At 35.9% G+C, this 18535-nt stretch overlaps 1 protein-coding gene across 1 annotated transcript in view; it reads left to right on the top strand.

Annotated features, from left to right (window-relative positions):
* LOC126295238 (proline-rich proteoglycan 2-like) overlaps positions 1–14671 on the top strand; it is a 66753-nt gene extending 52082 nt beyond the window's left edge. The window contains exon 5 of the mRNA XM_049987588.1: positions 5853–14671. Coding sequence (XP_049843545.1) covers positions 5853–6282 — 430 coding nt within the window. The 3' untranslated portion in view covers positions 6283–14671. The remainder of the gene's footprint in view (positions 1–5852) is intronic.
* Positions 14672–18535: the final 3864 nt, after the last annotated feature.

Here is an 18535-nt window from a genome sequence, read left to right as displayed (position 1 = left end):
CCTATGTCTATGGAGAATGGTGACCGAGAGGTTCTAGGCGCTACAGTCTGGAACTGCGCTGCCACAGTGCTCAGAGCCATTTGAACCATTTTGATGGAGAATGTGTGGGACAATTGCCTTACTGATGCCACTTTGTTGTGTGATTGTGTGGGAGCTAACATGAGAATCAACTGTGGCAGCAGCAAGAACATTACTCTCCTCCCCCTCCTGTCATCAATTGGTTCCTTCTGCTATGTTTTCTAGGTGTTACACTATCACTTTCATGCATCTGGTTGAAGAGGCTGATAAATAACTGCTGAGATGGTTGACATCTACCAGTATATCTTGCCGCCAACACCGCATAAGAGCCAACACCCTCGACACCCCATGAGCATGTTGGCTTTTTCTACACTGGTAAATCCCGTCGTCCACTCACGACCTACTGATGGGACTGTCACATATTAAGTGACTAGCAAGTCACAATGCAGGACAGGGAACACACAATGTAAGCAAACATAACAGCATCGTGTCTAACAGCTACACAGGTCGAATGGCCCAGACAATTGTGACAGTGGATACTTTTCAACATACGATATGTCATAAACGAATCTCACTACAATCCTGCAACAAAAGCCACTGAGATCCTAATTTATCCAACTTTTAATTTGTTAATGTTAATAGGTATTGTTTCATTTAAAAAGTGTGTGTGTGTGCAGATCTGTTTATTGTCTAACAGTGTCAGCCATTGACTACCAATGGTGGTGGGAGGGTGCACAGGGCAAGTCTTGCCGCAGTGGCAGTCACAGGGCTAGCAGCTGTGCGCTAGCGAGGTGGGTGCAAAGGAAGTGTGGCATCTGGTTGAGCGAGTGCCGTGTTTGGGAGGGTTACGAAAACCTGTTCTCGGTGTGGTGGTCAAATTGTCAGGCAGAATGGGTCCCATTTCAAGGCGTGATTTTAGAAAGCCACAGTCTTGCCTTCTGCCAGAACAAGGAGTCAATGGCTCTGAAAGCTTATACATTTCCTTAACTTTTATAATTTTTTGCCTCCTGTGGCCACTTGGTGATTAGATTTTTTCCTCTCTCCAATTACATTTTCAAAAATTAATTATTTTCCTTGAAGATATAAAATTCCCTAATGTAATCTACTTGCCATACATATGACTGTTACTTCCATTTGCTAGAAAATCATATCTGCCATTTCCCTTGTAAAATGATAAGCTTTCATTTGTGGTAACTGAAAAGATAAAAGTACAATGAAAGAGTATTTACAGAACTTAACTACAAGATAAACTGGTTCCATTAGAAGCAATGATACATGTTGCATTTAACCCAGAACTTCCATCACTTACAACATACACACACATAATGCAACTAACCAAATGAAAGAGTTGGTATGTTAATAGAGACACTAACAAACACAAACACACAAATAAATTTCAAGCTTTCGCAACCAATGGTTGCTTCATCAGGAAATAGGGAAGGAGAGGGAAAGATGAAAGGATGTAGGTTTTAAGGGAGAGGGTAAGGAGTCATTCCAATCCCTGAAGCATAAAGGCTTACCTTACGGGGAAAAAGGGACAGGTATACACTCGCGCACACGTATCCATCCGCACATATACAGACACAAACAAGCAGACGTGTGTGTGTGTGTGTGTGGGGGGGGGGGGGGGTGGTTAAGTCTTTCCGCTCCCAGGATTGGAATGACTCCTTACCCTCTCCCTTAAAACCCACATCCTTTCATCCTTCCCTCTTTCCTGACGAAGCAACTGTGGGTTGCGAAAGCTCGAATTTTGTGTGTATGTTTGTGTATTTATCGGTCTGCCAGCGCTTTTGTTTGGTAAGTCACATCAACTTTGTTTATATTCAGCAAACATAACATTTGCTTAGTGCTGTTACTGAACATCATATTGTTGAGTACTGGGTAAGTGCAGTGCACATATGTTACTTTTATTGAACCAGCTTATGTTGCAATGAGGTTTTAAAATGCTTTTATGTTGTAGTTTTATCTTTGCACATACCACCAAATGGAAGCTTATTATTCCACATGGGAAATGTTCATGTATGATCATCTATTAGAGAGAATGGCTCCAAAATGACATGTAAGGGCAAAACGACATAGCAGCTTTTTCTTAAATTTGACAGCTGACGGGATGATAGTATGCCATTTGCTTGAATGTTTGTGATGGCTACACTTTGCACACAACCTGTCAATAATTGCATGCTTTCGTTTGGTGAGGTGAGACGAGGGAAACCATTTTCGATGTCGAGGATACAGTATTACTGTTAGGAAACTTTAAAAATTGTGTAGTGTTTATTATTTGTATGGAAGATTAACTATCAGTGGAATACCTTACAAAACTAAATCTCTAAATGTGTAGCAATATTTTGAATATGTGTGTGTTGGTTTTTGATGTTATGACCAAAGACTATGTTTGCATTGAATAGGGCAAAATGACAGGGGACTGTGTCGTTTTTGTAGTGCTCCATCAAATATCTTATTAACTGCAGAAATGCAGTGTGTCTGGTCATAGAAAGCCTATTAGAAATTAAAACAGTAACCAACAACAAAATACAGTAATTTTGAGAGTTGCACTATAAGATACTAAGTTTAAGTTGTTCAGACTAAAGTTCTAACACTTCATTAAGGCATACTACATGTTTATGTTGTAATTTAGCCTTACACAAACAATTTAATAGTATAAATATAGGAATAACTCTGCTAAGAGAAAATATGAGTGATGGTGCCCCACCAGGTAGCCCAAAATGACACACTGGCGTCATTTTTGAATTAATGAATTCATAGTGACACTAATTATTTTATATCAAACAATGGAAAATCCAGGATGGACTGTAAGAATACAATGAAAAGGATAGTTGCTACTCACCATATAGAGGAGATGCTGAGTTGCAGAAAGACACAACAAAAAGCGAACTTTTTTTTTGTTTGGGAAGGCCTTGGTGGCCAAAAGCTAATGTTCTCAAAGTCCTTTTTGTAGTGTCTTTTCTGCGACTCTGCATATCTGTTATATGGTGAGTAGCAACTATCCCTTTCATTATGTAATTATTTCATATTCAATTCTTTAAGGATATACTACTCTGAAGACTGCAGTCTAATGTAAAATTGCATTTATGTAATTTTAATTCCCATGTATGAGCTGTGGGAAATAATTCAACCTTTTAGTATGTAATTTTGTGCCACTTTCCACTGTTGTCTGGCAAGTGTAAACAGCTGTTGTATGTAATAGCAAGCAGAGTACATCAGGAACTCTGCTGTTTTGCAATAACACATAAATAGATTCTCATTTGTCTACTGCATTCTGTAGGTCGTTCATAGTAGCAGTGAGCTTGCAGTCAGAGAAATATTTTTCACAGTAGCAATGATGGACAAGTGATCATATCAGGTGTCCGGTGAGGGAGTCCTGATTTCAAAACTAAATATGATGACGAGTATCATCAATGGACAGGTGCAACAGACAGCATGTTTCTCATGAAAGCTTTATGAATGTTATTAAGAAGATGTACATAGGTTTTGAAATAATTCGAAAAGCTGCTAACAGTTGGTGTTACCAGAATTTTCATGATTGTCAGCATCCCTTCCACCCTATCACTCGGTTGTTTTTGTACCCGTAGATATTCTGCATGCATTTTACATTTCCCATCACCTAACTTCCAAACGGTGTAGCATGTTTTCTTTGCTCCAAGGCCTTCTCATTAACATTAGTTTGATGAGAGCTTATAGTTTGTTAATTGTCATCACATTGATTTTCCTACTCTTACTAATTCCCCCATATTTAGATTTTTGTCCCTGTGCCATGTAATACAGATATAGGATGTGTCGAGACACAACATAATTCTTACATATGTGTGATTACATTCTCAGTTTGTTACATGTAACTATAGCAATGAGTTTGGCATTAAATGTATATGACAGAATTTTGAATGTTGCAGCTATCCTGAGTAAAGTCACAATTCGTTTAGCTACTGCATTCCTCAAGTAGTGTATTCAATTTACATTAATAGTTAAGTGCCCTTTCTTTTATATGTTAGTTGTAGATCCTTGTATGCATATACACTGGACTGTTACTAACATGACCCACAGTAATGTGGCCTGTCAGTAATCTCGCCCACATCCAGCAAAAATGTCACTCCAGCAAAAATGTCACTCCAGCAAAAATGTCACTCCAGCAAAAATGTCACTCCAGCAAAAATGTCACTCCAGCAAAAATGTCACTCCAGCAAAAATGTCACTCCAGCAAAAATGTCACTCCAGCAAAAATGTCATGTACAGCAATGAAATCACTTGTACAACAATGTTGCTAGTTAATTACGGTGTTAAAGAATGCTATATGTGGTTTAAATTGCGGCTTTCTGTACAGTTCAGTATTGTAGCTTCTGAAAGAAAATACGTTATGCTAGACCTCGAGCACAAACTCAAAATTATATGTAAGTCGAACAAAGGTTCTTAGTACAAAGTCATTGCTGATGGACGAGCAAACTGTAACAGATGAATAGAGAATCGAAAGCATACAGGAAAATCGTGATGAAAGTGAAGATCAGGACATAGGAGGAGAGAACATAAAGATGTCTCTCACTGTTGATGCTCAAGCTACAGACATCTTCCTTGAGTACATTATGCAAGAACCAGAAAAGCCATTATGTGATAAAGTATACTGCCATTTCACAGAGAGCGATAATACTGTATGTACACATTCTAGGAGGAAGTTTTCGGTGACAATGAATGTACCTTTGCATTTAATAAAGTATAATCACTATTTGTTTACACTAAATTTAACACTCTCAGTTGGCTGGCACTTCCACTAATCCAGCACCCGTATGTGCAAGGAATGGCTGGATCACCAAGAGTCCACGACAATGATAGAAGCTGAGGAAATGAATTACAATTTGTGCTACGGCCGGGACTTGAACCTGTCTCTCCTGCTTACTGAGCAGGTGTGTTAGAGATTATATCAGTGTAGCAGTATAGGTAACACAACTGCAACATTTCTACCACTCTATCAAACATTATTTTTACCCATAGATATTCCATTTGATTTCCTCCATGAATTTTCCATTTCACATCACCTAACTTCCAAATTGTGTTGCAGATCCCCTGAGAAGGAATACTGCATATGTAAATCATCAATCCAGGTGCACAGTTTTTTGATTTTGCTTTAATCAGGCTGTAGTGTATTATTTTTCTGTGTGTACAGTAGTGCTTACTCTCCAGAACTTTGCATCAGTCAATCTAAAATTGGTGACAAAGGAGCATTGCCCATGTTTTTGGTTTGTGTCTTTGTTTAATCTTGAGATAAACTTAAAATGATAATCTTCATCACTTCACAGAGTAGGCTGCACAGCAGAAACCATCCTCGCCTTTGACACCCTATGCTTTCCTGTCTAGTAAGCTCGTACTTTGTGGCAATTTAGACAAATTATCTGTATTATTTCTAAATGGTCATATCAGTTGACATAATATTTTTGGTTTTTAATTTTGGTTTCCATACTGAAAACATGTAGCTCTCTGTTGATTTTGCCGGCATTGGATACTTATGTGTCTTTATCATTTCTCCTCCTCATTCTTGCCCCCTTACTAATTTTCTGACTGTTTTATTCGTCTACCTCAGTGTCTCCACAGCACACAGGTAAGTGACGGGGGCCCGGGTTCGATTCCTGACTGGGTCGGAGATTTTATTCATTTGGGGACTGGGTATTCTGTTTTCTTTACATTTGTATCATTGTAACTGTCCTTACGCTGTTGAGATGGGTGTTTGGGCATATGCCAAAAGACTGTTTAATCTGTCACTTTGTCATCACGAATACTGTCTTTCATTATCACACTTGCCGCAGTGCGTTATTCTACTGCCTTGTCCACAGGTTCACTCCCCCTCCACCGGTTCACACCACACCGGCTTCAGTGCCGAATGTGCAGAAACCACCAATGCCTCAACAGCAGCAGCAGCAGCAGCAGCAACAACAGCAACATCAGCAGCAGCAACAGCAACAACAACAACCGCTGCCACCAGCCACGCAGCAGCAGCAGCAGCCGCAGCCACAACAACCGGCGGCAGTCCGCGCCTGTGTCGCGGGCTCCTCGTCTTCATCGTGTGCGTCGTCACCCACGAGGCCGCCGGCCAAGCAGGAGAGGGGGGTTCCAGAGGGATGCGCCGCCCAGCTCCCGCAGGACGCCCTGCCACCACAGCAACAGCAACAGCAGCAGCAGCAACAACCGGAACAGCAGCAGCAGCAACCGCAGCCTATCACGGCCACACCGCAGACCGCAGTGTACTACGCGATGAATGTCTGAGGGACAGATCTGCCGAAAACTGGTGGCTGTTCCTCGCTACCTTGCAGACTCGTTGACCTCCTATCCGTTTGTCACCACTTACTCCCCTCGCTTTATTTAATGTATGGCAAAACTGTAGAAAATGTGACATGCACAGCAGAGAAAAATAAGACTTAAAACAAACGTACTAAAATATTGCCAGTCTGTTATAAAACTGTAGGAAACAACCATTATCGAGCAATTAGTATATCACAGTTCTAACAGAGGACAATGACCAGCAAATGTAGTAACATTCAGAGAGACCTTAACAAACTGGATCTAATTGCAGAGAAATCTTTTCACCTCAGAGTTTGGTGGGTCTTGCGGGATTCAGTCGACCTCTGCACCAATATCGTATCTCTCACTCCTCATTACGTAGCAGGTGGAGCTGTGCACTGAGGCTAGTGACAATTCTGCATTCACTCACAGGGAGGTCTGGATTTATGTGCCCTTCTCCTCCAGATATCGAATTGCACGTATGACACCACAAGTTCGTCCGTGTAAAGCTGGCTCGTATTGCTAATACTCACTTCATTTCCTGCCAAAAAAATTGTGTGTGTTTCCCTAAAATCTTCATTAGAAGTCTCAAAGAAACTGCTCTCTCCTCAACACCATTTAGTTTCTGAGCTGTTCACACTCTGCATCCAACCTGGACCTGTGCCTCATATGTATTTGATAAATGCTGAACTGGCCGTCTGAACACTGAGTCGGCGTGACCTGTGGCCTCTCCAAACTTCCTATACTCTCACATTCCACATTATTTTCAAAGCTGCTTGTTGCATCCTTGTTTTTATTATTACGCCCACGTATGGCAAGCTGAGTGAAGGACCTGACTGCTCCTTGAAATACAGTCCCAGCTGCTTTCAGACATCACTTTAACCCCCCCCCCCCCCCCCCCTCTGCATTTTATTACTATTCTGTGGCTGCTTCGCATTTTCCCTTCCTCATTCCTCTGTAATGGAGCTCAGACCTCAGATGAAACAACAAAAGTTAAAATACACTGCCAGCTTTTTATCCTTCAGGCTTTGTTTATTTAAGGGAGTAGCCAACTGATGACCTCATTCGACCAATCGAAACTCAGTCAACAACTCGAGCAGTGTGAGTCTTCATACCCAATTACCACTGCAAGTGAGAGAGTGTTGAAACTAGTGATTTCTCAGAATCAGTTTTTTAGTAGCCTGGGTCTCAACACCCATTATTGTAAATCTGGACTCACATGAAAACTGTACCAACTTCATCCTACACTAAGCTATGCTACTGCTCTCCATCACTTTGTGAAACTGAGCAGGACAACATAACCAATGGCTCACACGACTTGTCAACTCCAGTGATGAATATACGTATCCTGATATTACCGGCCCTGCTAGAGACTATTAAATTTGCTTCGTACTGTAGTGCACAGAAATGATGGCCTATTGTAAGACCAAGAATCAAATGCTCACCCTAGGGCAAGTCCCAGACAGCCTGGAAATACAGTATAGTTCAGAACTCACTACCACTAATGCTGCTTCAGAAGAGGAAACAATGTGGACCAGAAGAGAAAACCATGTACAACTGGACAAAATGAGGTGTTGGTCTGATAGCGATATCTACACTGTACACCGGAAGGAATTAGTGAAATAAATGAAAATGTCGAATCTAACATTTTACATCCCCAGAGATTCCCGCCCCTGCGTCTTCCCCTGAAAATAGATACTGCACTTGAAATGCTATCCTTCGAGGTGCACCTTTTCTGTTATGCCTTGTTTTAATCACGGTGTAATATCTTTTCCTCTCTGAGTACAGTATTGTCTATTCTGCAACGTGTACAGGGAAGAATGACAGGCATCACGTTGAAAGTCCTGTAACATAGGGCACTGATATTCTCATACCTTCCCTTATTAATGGCAATTGTTCTACATCTACATCTCACACACAGGCTGCCATTATTTTGGCTCCAGCTAATTATAGTGGTTGTTAGGAGCAGGAATGTTCATTTCAAACAGAGAAAGAGCTCATTTGCAAAGCCACTTTGTGGTCTTAGGGCCTTCTCAAAAGTTAGCAAATTATTGCGTAACTGATATGTAAATAGTTTCTGAGTTTGTTGAATAGTAGTTAATTAGAAAAAAAAAACAGGTTAATTTCTTCATTCATACAGAAGTTAACTGATGAGCACGTGGAAGATCCATGGCAATCCTACCTTCACAGATATGAAAATGAAATAAAATGAAAACTGTACATATTACCAGTGGTTTGTCATGGACAGAGATCAAAGAAAGAAAAGTGGTATCGACAAACTCTGCAGAACAGCTGCCTAGCTATGATAATTCACTGTCGTACTTCAAAAATTAAGTGAATGTCTTTGATATATAGATACATAAGGCTTAGTGTAAGAAACAAATGTAAAAACCCTAGAATGTATTATTATTTGTTGTTACAATGTAGTAGTTTGCTTTGTGTGGTTCCTGTTGATGAGATATTTAAGTGGAAGTTCTAGGTTACCCAGTTACATAAAAACAAGAGGATTTGAAAACAAATTTAAGGAAGCAATGCTTCCATATGTATGATATATGTACTATATAAATGCTGTTTTAGAATTAATGTTGTGATTAGTGAAAGTAACAACAAATAATATAGTAGGTATTATTTGCCTTTCAATCATGCTGACTTTCAGAGAAACTTAAGTGTGAAGCATAGTGCTGTGATGAGTAGTTTGTTATACGACAGTATTGCGTGAGCGATCAAAGGCAAGAGTGCAAAAAAAAAAAGTGAGGGGGAAGATATTTCCATATTAGCATTACAAAAAACAATGTACACAACGAAAATGTGTAGCTTCCTTGTGTAGTTTATGCTTATTTAACTACTTGTATGTTTTAACAGGAATATGGTAGCCACAGAGGTTTATATACTCAGTGAAAGCCTAACATGATGCTCTCAATGTACTTAAAAAAAAAACTACTAGGTTATCAAAATGATGCAGTTGGATTAGGTGTTGTGTTAGTGATAGACGAATAGCCTTCCCTGTGTTTGATCCGTTTGCCTCCATATGTTGGAGACATATCTGTAATTTATTGTATTATTATTTTGTGTGTTAGAAGTGGACAGATTGTAACCAGCCCAAAGATTTGTACCAAGGTTGTTATGAAGCGAAAAGATAATTTAATGCAGTAGAACCCCTTACTGATTGAATCCAGTTTACGTCTGTTAAGTATTATTTAGATAGACTATGGTCTCCATACTCTTTGCACAAGTGTTCGTAACTGCAGCATCAGATTGTAGTTGTACGGCTGTGTTGTCTTTGAAATTGAATCTGGTTTTTTCTTAAAAAAAAATGGAACTGTGATGGATTTCTACGTAAGGCATGAACTTTTTTTAAATAGACAGGATCCAAGCAATTGGAGATTTGTGCGAAAATTGTCTTTCCAAGTATTATTATTACTACAACTGAAATATTTTTATAAATAGCACATAATAATGAATGTTGAATGGTACCATATTTGTTGTTGGTGATGAATGGTTGTTGGATAATGTGAAGGATGGGCAGTAGTTGCTAATCATGGAAGTTATAAAGGTGCCTTTTTTATTTATGTGATTTGTATGTATCTGCCAAAGATATTGCAGTGATATTGTTTTGTGTTTCACTTTCTGTTTTGTAATTGTGCTATCAGAAAGGAATTGAAATCACCTGTTGCCCCAACAGGTTGTTTTTGTGCAGAGACTTTACAGCAGAGCTTAACTATCTGAGGAATGTATGTACTTCATGTGGCATCTCCCAAATTATAATACAATTTAGGTGTCGGACAACTTTGTTGGTTTTCCTTGTCAAAGCATTATGCAAAGACGAAAAATGTTAAATTGGTTTTTGTGATGATGCGGACAAAAATTCACCTGGTATTTTTAGTTACGTTTTTTGTGAAACATACATAAAATAAGTAATATACCCTTCCCTGTTTGGAGCACGATTAACCTATCAAATTATTTTGAAAGTGTTCACACTGTTAAGAAAATTTCTCTGATTTCAACATATAAATTCTTGGGAAAAGTCTTGATAGTTAAAATATTTAAGATAACAGAAAACCAAACTGAATAACAGAGTATGAAGCTCCAGTAAATACATACAATTTAATGTTTCATTTTATGCAGGAAGCTGTTGTATGAACTGAAATGTAATGCTCAGGTTATGAAGTACTTTGAGATTTAGAGTATAAATTGAAAATTAAGTGCTTTCCTGAAACATGAACGTTTGTAAAGAACTATAATATGTCAACCAAGGTTAATCTTCCTTTTGTAAGACTGTGAAACACAATTGTATTACCTTTTATTTTGTCCTTTCTTTTATTTAACAACTATCACAACTGGTCAAGAATGCTTGCTGTAAAAATGTAGTCCATCATCATATCAGAAATGTTCTGTGTTTGTCAGAAAAGAAGTTGATTCAGAAAATAAATATTGCCATTCAGATTCCAAAATACTGGTGAATGAAGCTACTTGTTTTAGGGCCAGGAATTTTGTGCATTACATCTGTAATTACCATTGTTTAGTTATTTTACCAATTAATTTTTCCCCGCAGAATTCCAGATGGAAGTGGCTGTTCTGGATTTCACATTTGATGAAATTCTGTTGTCGTAATCTCTCTCACAGTCATCCCTCGCCAACTCTTCATGGTTTTGAACTGTACTATAGGTCCAAGAAGGTAGTTGTGCATTTTTGACATTCCATGATTTCTTAATTATGTGCTTTGCCTCCTTTATGTGATGTTACCAAAGTTAAATTATACACATCTTTGACAGATTGTTTTAATATATATGTATATAGATAAAATAATGTATATGTTGCACTGCAATTGCCTATGTATTTGTATATTTACATGTGTAATAACAGTTAAATCTGAGAATTTTCTAAGAATGTGGAGGAATATGCTGATACATTCCTTGCAAAGATAACCTTGACTTATAGAGAAAGAAGTTAGCTTTAAGTATATTTATATATAAATATATAATAAACTGTACTTAATACATGTTGCTGTTACTTGTGAAACTGCATTTCTTGCACACACACACACACACACACACACACACACACACACACACACACACACACACACACACACACACACACACACACACACGTACGTTTGAATGGTCTGTGTGCTGGTGTTGCAGCACATGAGGGAAACTCAGGAAGATTTTTGATTCATTGTGGCTCTGCTGACAATCATATATGCTCACTATTTTGAGAGGGAAACCGTCTACCCTTGTTTTCTCATTGTCATCACAATTATCAGTAGCCACACCAGGCTACACATGTCAATATGTCATTGTGTGTTTAAAGAAAAGTCATTAAGTACTCACAACATACAAAGTATTGGTAATTCACCTTTTAAATTATAATTTTGATGGGATATTTGCAGTTAATGGACAGAAGGTAATGCATTTTTTTAAAAGTTATATCACACATTATTTATATCATCAGAATGTTTGATGTCCAGTAACTTAGTAGAATTAACTGATTCTTTCCAACAAGCAGCTTGGTTTTTGTTACTAATTTCAAAAAATTGTTAGAAAAAAGTACCACCAGTCAACGGAAAACATCTTTTAAGCTATGCTGCCTACTATCTGTGTATAGTGTCCTCTCAATCTTTCTATACTTTGTTTCATCATACCCTGTTTCAAAAAAACTGTGAGCTACACGTTTTGTTACTGAGCTCACAAAATGCCACAGTTAAACACAATGAGATCTGAAACACTTGTTGGTCACTTCTGATAGTGAGCATATCTGATCATGGTTACAGTATCACTCCAAAACATTTGTCACTTCAATAATACATGAAATGGTAGAGCCACATTTTGAATTTAATTAAAATGTTGTTTTCTACATTTTGTGTTTGGTAATACCAGTTTTTTCAACTTGAGAATGACTTACACAAGGAATATAAAATATTACCTTATTAACAAATTGCACAAATTTTAACTAATGTTAGTGTTCCCCCATTTTTATATTGATATTATACAATACTGGAGGGGAACAAACTTTCATAAAACAGTGTCCCTGGTCTTTGTAGTAGAAATAGGCCTCATAGTAGAATGTGGTTTAAAATTGAATTTGATGAAAAATAAGATACTCAGTCCTTCAGTAAACTGTTACTAGGCTCGTTTTTTTTTTCTGAAATGAACTTATTTTCATATTTTTAAAAATGGAAACTCAAAAGAAACTAGTTTTAAAATTGGAAGTAGTGTCGAAAAGCCTTTTTTTCCAAACTAAATCTCAGTATTTTAGACAATGTTGAATGTTTTCTGATGTAAATGTTATTAACAGTGCCAAATATATGATGTACAGTGCTGATTACATATATATGTAAAACATAAGATATAATATATTTATGTGTATAAGACTATAACCAAAGCAAGTTTTCCTCCTTTGCCCATTAAAAAACCAGGAAGTTTCCAGATGCAAATAACTGTCTCCATGCAACATTTTTCCCCCTCTTTTTTTTTTATTATTCCACCCCTCCCCACATTAATTTGTTTGAAAGCAGATAGCTCAAACTGAATCAAATTTATGCCAAAACAATCTGATTACCACATTTCCAAATTTTGTTCCTTTTTTGTGTTTCAAATGTATTAGTTCACATTTGAGACACAATTTATCTGCAAGTACAAATCAAATCTGCAGTTAGGTATGAGTACAAGAAACAGCTATAGTTGAATGAGGTAAAAAAAAAAATATTTGATTCCTGAATTTTTAACGATCCACATTAATGGGATAATTTTGTTATTTGAAGTGCTTATGGAAACTTATATATAGTTGTCAAAGGTTTTTTAATAAGTACAGAATTCCACCATAGTAGAACAAATGAATATAGTTTAAAAATTTTCAGAATGAAGAAACATCCTGTTACTTGGTGGTAAGCAGATAGGCCTAAATAAAGTCAAGTGCTAAGAAAGTTACCACAGGTTCAGGACGTTTCAGTAGGATTCTTGTCCTCGTGAGGAGTCCTCTGAACACAATATGTATGTAAGTTGTTTTTGTTGTTATTCCAAAAATTACAAATTAGTTACAGCTTAAGTGTGTTGTGTTAATTTACTGGCAATTTAGCTGAATAGTCACAGAATTAATTTGATTACATGTTGCTGATATTTAACTGTAACATGCAGAACGGAACTGGGGAATATTATTGATAATGGTCAGTTGATGCAACAATGGAAATAATTAGTTCTGAGAATATACAAGGTGCAGAAATTTCGTTTACTCAACTACATTCATTTGTTTAAAACAAATGTGATTGACTCTGAACATACTAAACTGCAGTTAGTGGAAAAGTTAATGAAGTGAATCAATGGGACACTGAATAAACAAATTTCTTACATTTTGTGCTCCTTGATGCCACTGCATTCTAAATGATTTCTGTATAGCATTTTAGTACTTAGACATACCACCCATAAAACATTTTAAGTGCACAAAAAAGTATTTCATAAAACAATGTCCAGTCTGACTTGTGGTGATGCAAGGATAACTTCAAGGATACAAGACAAAAATTTATATGTGAAAGAGCTATTTAAGTGTCACTAACAGCTATAAATTTCCTGCAATGCTTCTGTAAATCACTTTATATTTGTTATGAGTAGAAACATGTCACAGTCAGTTAACCTTATTAATCTCCAAAATTATTTAAATTGTCACTATATGCACTCAAATGTGTATGTAGATTTATATGTTCTTCAGTAGGTCATATAAGCAATGCTTTAATCTTGCATTCTATTACACATTATCTCATGCCTCTACATAACAATATGCATTACTCCTTATGAGAATATCATGATTCCCGAAGAACATAAATTTTCGTTCACAAACTTTCCTCTTTTATTACAACTAGGCACAGATATTGTTAATGACAAAAGTGCTTCAAATAAATAACACACACAGAATTTTTATAATGGTTGGGAAAAGTGTCTTAAATGTAGGTGTTGATTGCCATTTGTTTTTTCTTTTTGTAAGATCAGAATTGGATGAAAGGCTGCAGTAACATGTTTACTGTAAACAAAATTGTGCCTAGTTGTAAACAGAATTGATCCAGTTTTTTTGGAGGTTATTATAATAGTTTCTCAACAATTTTCTTGACAAATGTTGCTGCAGACAGTTTGTTTGCCTGGTTTTAAGTACTGCACATTGTAGTTACGTAACACTACTGTCAGAAGACAAATTATTATGTGCTAGTGTATTTAGTAAGATAAGTAAAATTGTATCAGGATAGTAGCTTGCAAGTATTACTATACTTAGGATGGAGAGGTTCTTTATTATATGGAAAATGTATATAAAAAAAATTGAACCATTATGTTTGCAACATATGTCCTCATGACAAATGACAATGATAATAAAGTTGTGTTATGTGTTACTCAAATGTATTGTTCCATATTATCATATAATCATAATGAGTCCTGTCTTTTTATTTTAAGAATAAGTGATTCTGTTACTGTATGACCATGAAACACATCCTGCATGAAAATATTTCCCTCTCCCTCCTAATTTCATCTCAAAAATTAATCATTGAATGTTTACAATGTTACTTATTTTGGTTGCAAAATATGAAAAATAACAGAAACTGTTATATAAATAAATGCCAGCCTAGCAGCAGATTCGTCAAAATTCCAAAGAAAGGTTCACTTAGTTCTAACTTCAAAATCCACTTGTACCGATCAGCTATTATATTGGAATATAATATGTATGTGAAGCATTAACATATGGGAACAAAGATGAAGAAAAAGTGTCAATATTTGAAAGAAAAGTATAGAAAATTGTTGGATCTATATATGATGAATATAATGTAGAATGAAGGCTATTAAAAAATGAAGAGTTATGAGAGCTGTACATACACCATAACATCATCAAAGTGTTAAAGAAGGGAAAGTAGAAATAGGCAGGCCATATAGTGAGAATGATTGAGAACTGACTACCTAGAACAGTATTCTACAGGACAACAGATGTAACTAGAGGAATAAGAATAAGACCCACAACTAGGTGGCACAGTATGATGGAGGAGGACATACCTAAGATCAAATGGACAAGCAACACATTCGATAAAAGGAAATGGGAGAGTTTGGTAGAATAGGCATATTTTCCCTAAGGCCCTTGCCACATCTAAAGGCAAAGTATATGAGAATATTTATTATTAATGTAATTCTGCAACTCCAGATCACTTATTATATAAATTTAATCAGTACAAAAATGAGTTGTACACAAAACTACATTACTTCTTTTTTAAGGGACAAAGCAGTAGTCTGGTTTGATTTTATTTGGCTTCGTGATACTTAACCATGCTTCAGTTATGATAATGAAACATATTTATTTCTCAAAAATATTTGTTCATTATTACTTTATTTTCTAGACTATATAATTCTGTAATTTCATTTATATAGCAAATCTTTTAAAGAGTTTAAGAGAATAGAGAAGCTCTCAATTTTATGTTGTCAAGTCATATGCTTCCCAAAAAATATTTCACATTATACAACAACTGAATGGTGATGTTGAAATGTGTTACCCAACACATGATCCATTTCATAACCACTCTTTCTCAATGACTCAATAGAATGGCTGAGTTCTCTTGGTTAGATATTCAGTGCCTCATATTCATGATGAACATCTGCACAATGATTACACATATCTTAATAGCTGTACAGTTTCTTTCACAAGTAACTACATGTATGAAGAGGAGGGATTATCATGAATAGTTCCAATTAAAAAATGCAGTTGAAACGTATGAAATTTCATAGATAGAGAAACTCTCAAAGCATATAGAAGTTCTAGTTATATGATATGTCTGAACTGTGATGAAAATAAAAGGAATACTATTTATGAAACATGCTCTCCAATGTACTTTTACAGCACTAAAGAAATTTAGGCATCAGACTTGATAATACACAAGATTTGTATGATAATACACACACACTGTAGGTAGCAAATCATGTGCCTCAACTGAAAAATTACTCTTAAATAAAATTACATGTGTGAGCAACAGGCACAACAAATGAGTTCTACAAATTAGGTCATTCAGTTTTAAACCATTTGTACAAGAACACTTAACATTGCAACTGCAAAATAATTAACATTTTTTTACCGCATTTATACATATGAAACATGACCAAAGTTATCATTAAAACCACACTAGTGCAATGTGGTGTAGAACATTGGTTGCAAAAGGGATTTAAGTAACATTTCTCATTCATGGACCTCAAATAGTTAGCCAAAACAAATTAAATTCATATTACTTATCAACAGTAATTTAAAAAATTCAAATTATTGCATTAAAAAGATCAAAAGGAAATATTTGTAGGTACCACAATAATCAGTAACAGATATTGGACAAAATACTTAACAGTGCCAAACAGAAATTAAGTTTACGAAGAAGTTATTATACAAGTATTCACACAGCTTATGGCTGTAAAAAGATAGTGCAGTTTTTATTTAACAAAAAAAAGTACATAAATGTGCCTTATAGAGTTAAATGTGTACCATATTTGCCATGTCACAGTGAAAATCACACAGAGTTGCGTTTGGTACATATGTCAAATTGTGAAGTAATGGGTTTTACCATTCTGTCTGCTATGAAACAAGTTACTAATTACATCTTCACCTGTAATACTCCACTTATATGGGTTTGAGGATCTTTAATAGCCATCATCATAACTGTGATTCAATTTCTGGCATCAAATATTAAGATTTACAAAATGTAATTTGCACTTTTAATTCAATTATTCGAATAAAATAATGACCATCAAAACATTAGAATCGTTACTTTGTAATAGTTAAAGCCAAACTCTCTTGAACAAATAACACAAGCAAAGACATGTTACCTACATATACTTCTGCACAATCTTCATTAATTTTTTTGTCAAAGATGAGCACTTTGAGCGAACTCTAAGGTTGGTTGTTTCTTTCATGTACAGCATAGATAGCAAAATTGATAACGGTGAGAATGATATTAGAGAGTATTTATGTTTTCTTACTTGAAAAATTATTTTAAGTTAAATGGTGCACAAAGCAAAGGAAAAATTACCATTGAATATAAGCTCCATCTCAGAAATAATTTTTGGAAGTCGGATTTGAGGGAACATATTCATGTGGTCACTTACAATTTCAAAATACATCATTTAACGAAGTTATAAATTAAAGCACATGTGCATTTGGTTGCCAAGAGTCCCACCATCTTCCAACAAATTTGTTGCCATCCAAGGAAATAAATATTTGCAAATGTTGTTGAATGATTATTAATACATTGATTTCTAGTCTGGGTTCTCAAGACTTTTTTGTTGATTTACAGTTGAGTTATCAATTTATCACAGTACAGCTTTAACAAATGGAAAAAATTAATAATTTTATGAATAACTAGCTTTGCCATATAGATTCTATGGCCAGCAGACATTTTGTTTGTATGTAATCCAATTTTGAAAATGTTCACTAACTGCAACACCTAAGCTTTTTGAACTAATTAAGGAGACAGAAGCATGGTCTCTTCCAAATGAACTTTTGACGAAAAAGTGATTCTGGTAATGTTTTTGATAATCATGCGTTTTGTGTCCTTGTGGAAATATTTCCATAGCAACTTCCATCCACTAACACTTATTTCTTTATACGTAAACAAGAAGTGAAATACAAGTTTTCATAAATTTAGCTTTAAAATGTTTGCAATGTAACGAAGTATTTTCTTACAAATTTTCATCACCTATTGCACTCCCACAGGGGGTTAATTTCCAGAACCACTGAAATACATTTTTTTTTAAATGTATAATTGAGAAGTCAAATGTGACTGTTTTTAGATGTAGCTTTAAAAATACTTCAATAGTTACCAAATAGTGATGTATTTTTCAGAAGAAGCTTTCACCCACTATTTCACTCCCATAGGGTTAAATTCCAAATATGCTGAAACATGAATTTCTTTATTACTGTCGAAGAAACCAAATAAAAATTTTTGTAGGCCTAATTTCAGAATTGCCTTAATAGCGACATTTTGAAAAAAAAAGTCATTTGAACCTCTTAAGGTTGAAATTTCCCTTGTTAAACGAAGTCTGTAGTATAAGATTCACATCTTCTCCAAATATCAAGCCTGTCCTATGCAGTTTGGGCTGGGAGGTGAAAAGTTAGCCAGCCACGTCACTGCCTTTTACGTTGGACAGCCTCTGTTTTCACTGCAATGATTTCATCCAACAAGGTTACCTGAAATAGAACATACCATGTAATTAGAGAAACACAGAGGAAGTTTCTT

Source organism: Schistocerca gregaria, chromosome 11 (assembly GCF_023897955.1).
Source record: "Schistocerca gregaria isolate iqSchGreg1 chromosome 11, iqSchGreg1.2, whole genome shotgun sequence".
NCBI lineage: Eukaryota > Metazoa > Arthropoda > Insecta > Orthoptera > Acrididae > Schistocerca > Schistocerca gregaria.
The sequence above is the reverse complement of the archived record's forward strand: the minus strand, read 5'-3'. Positions and strand labels throughout refer to the sequence as shown.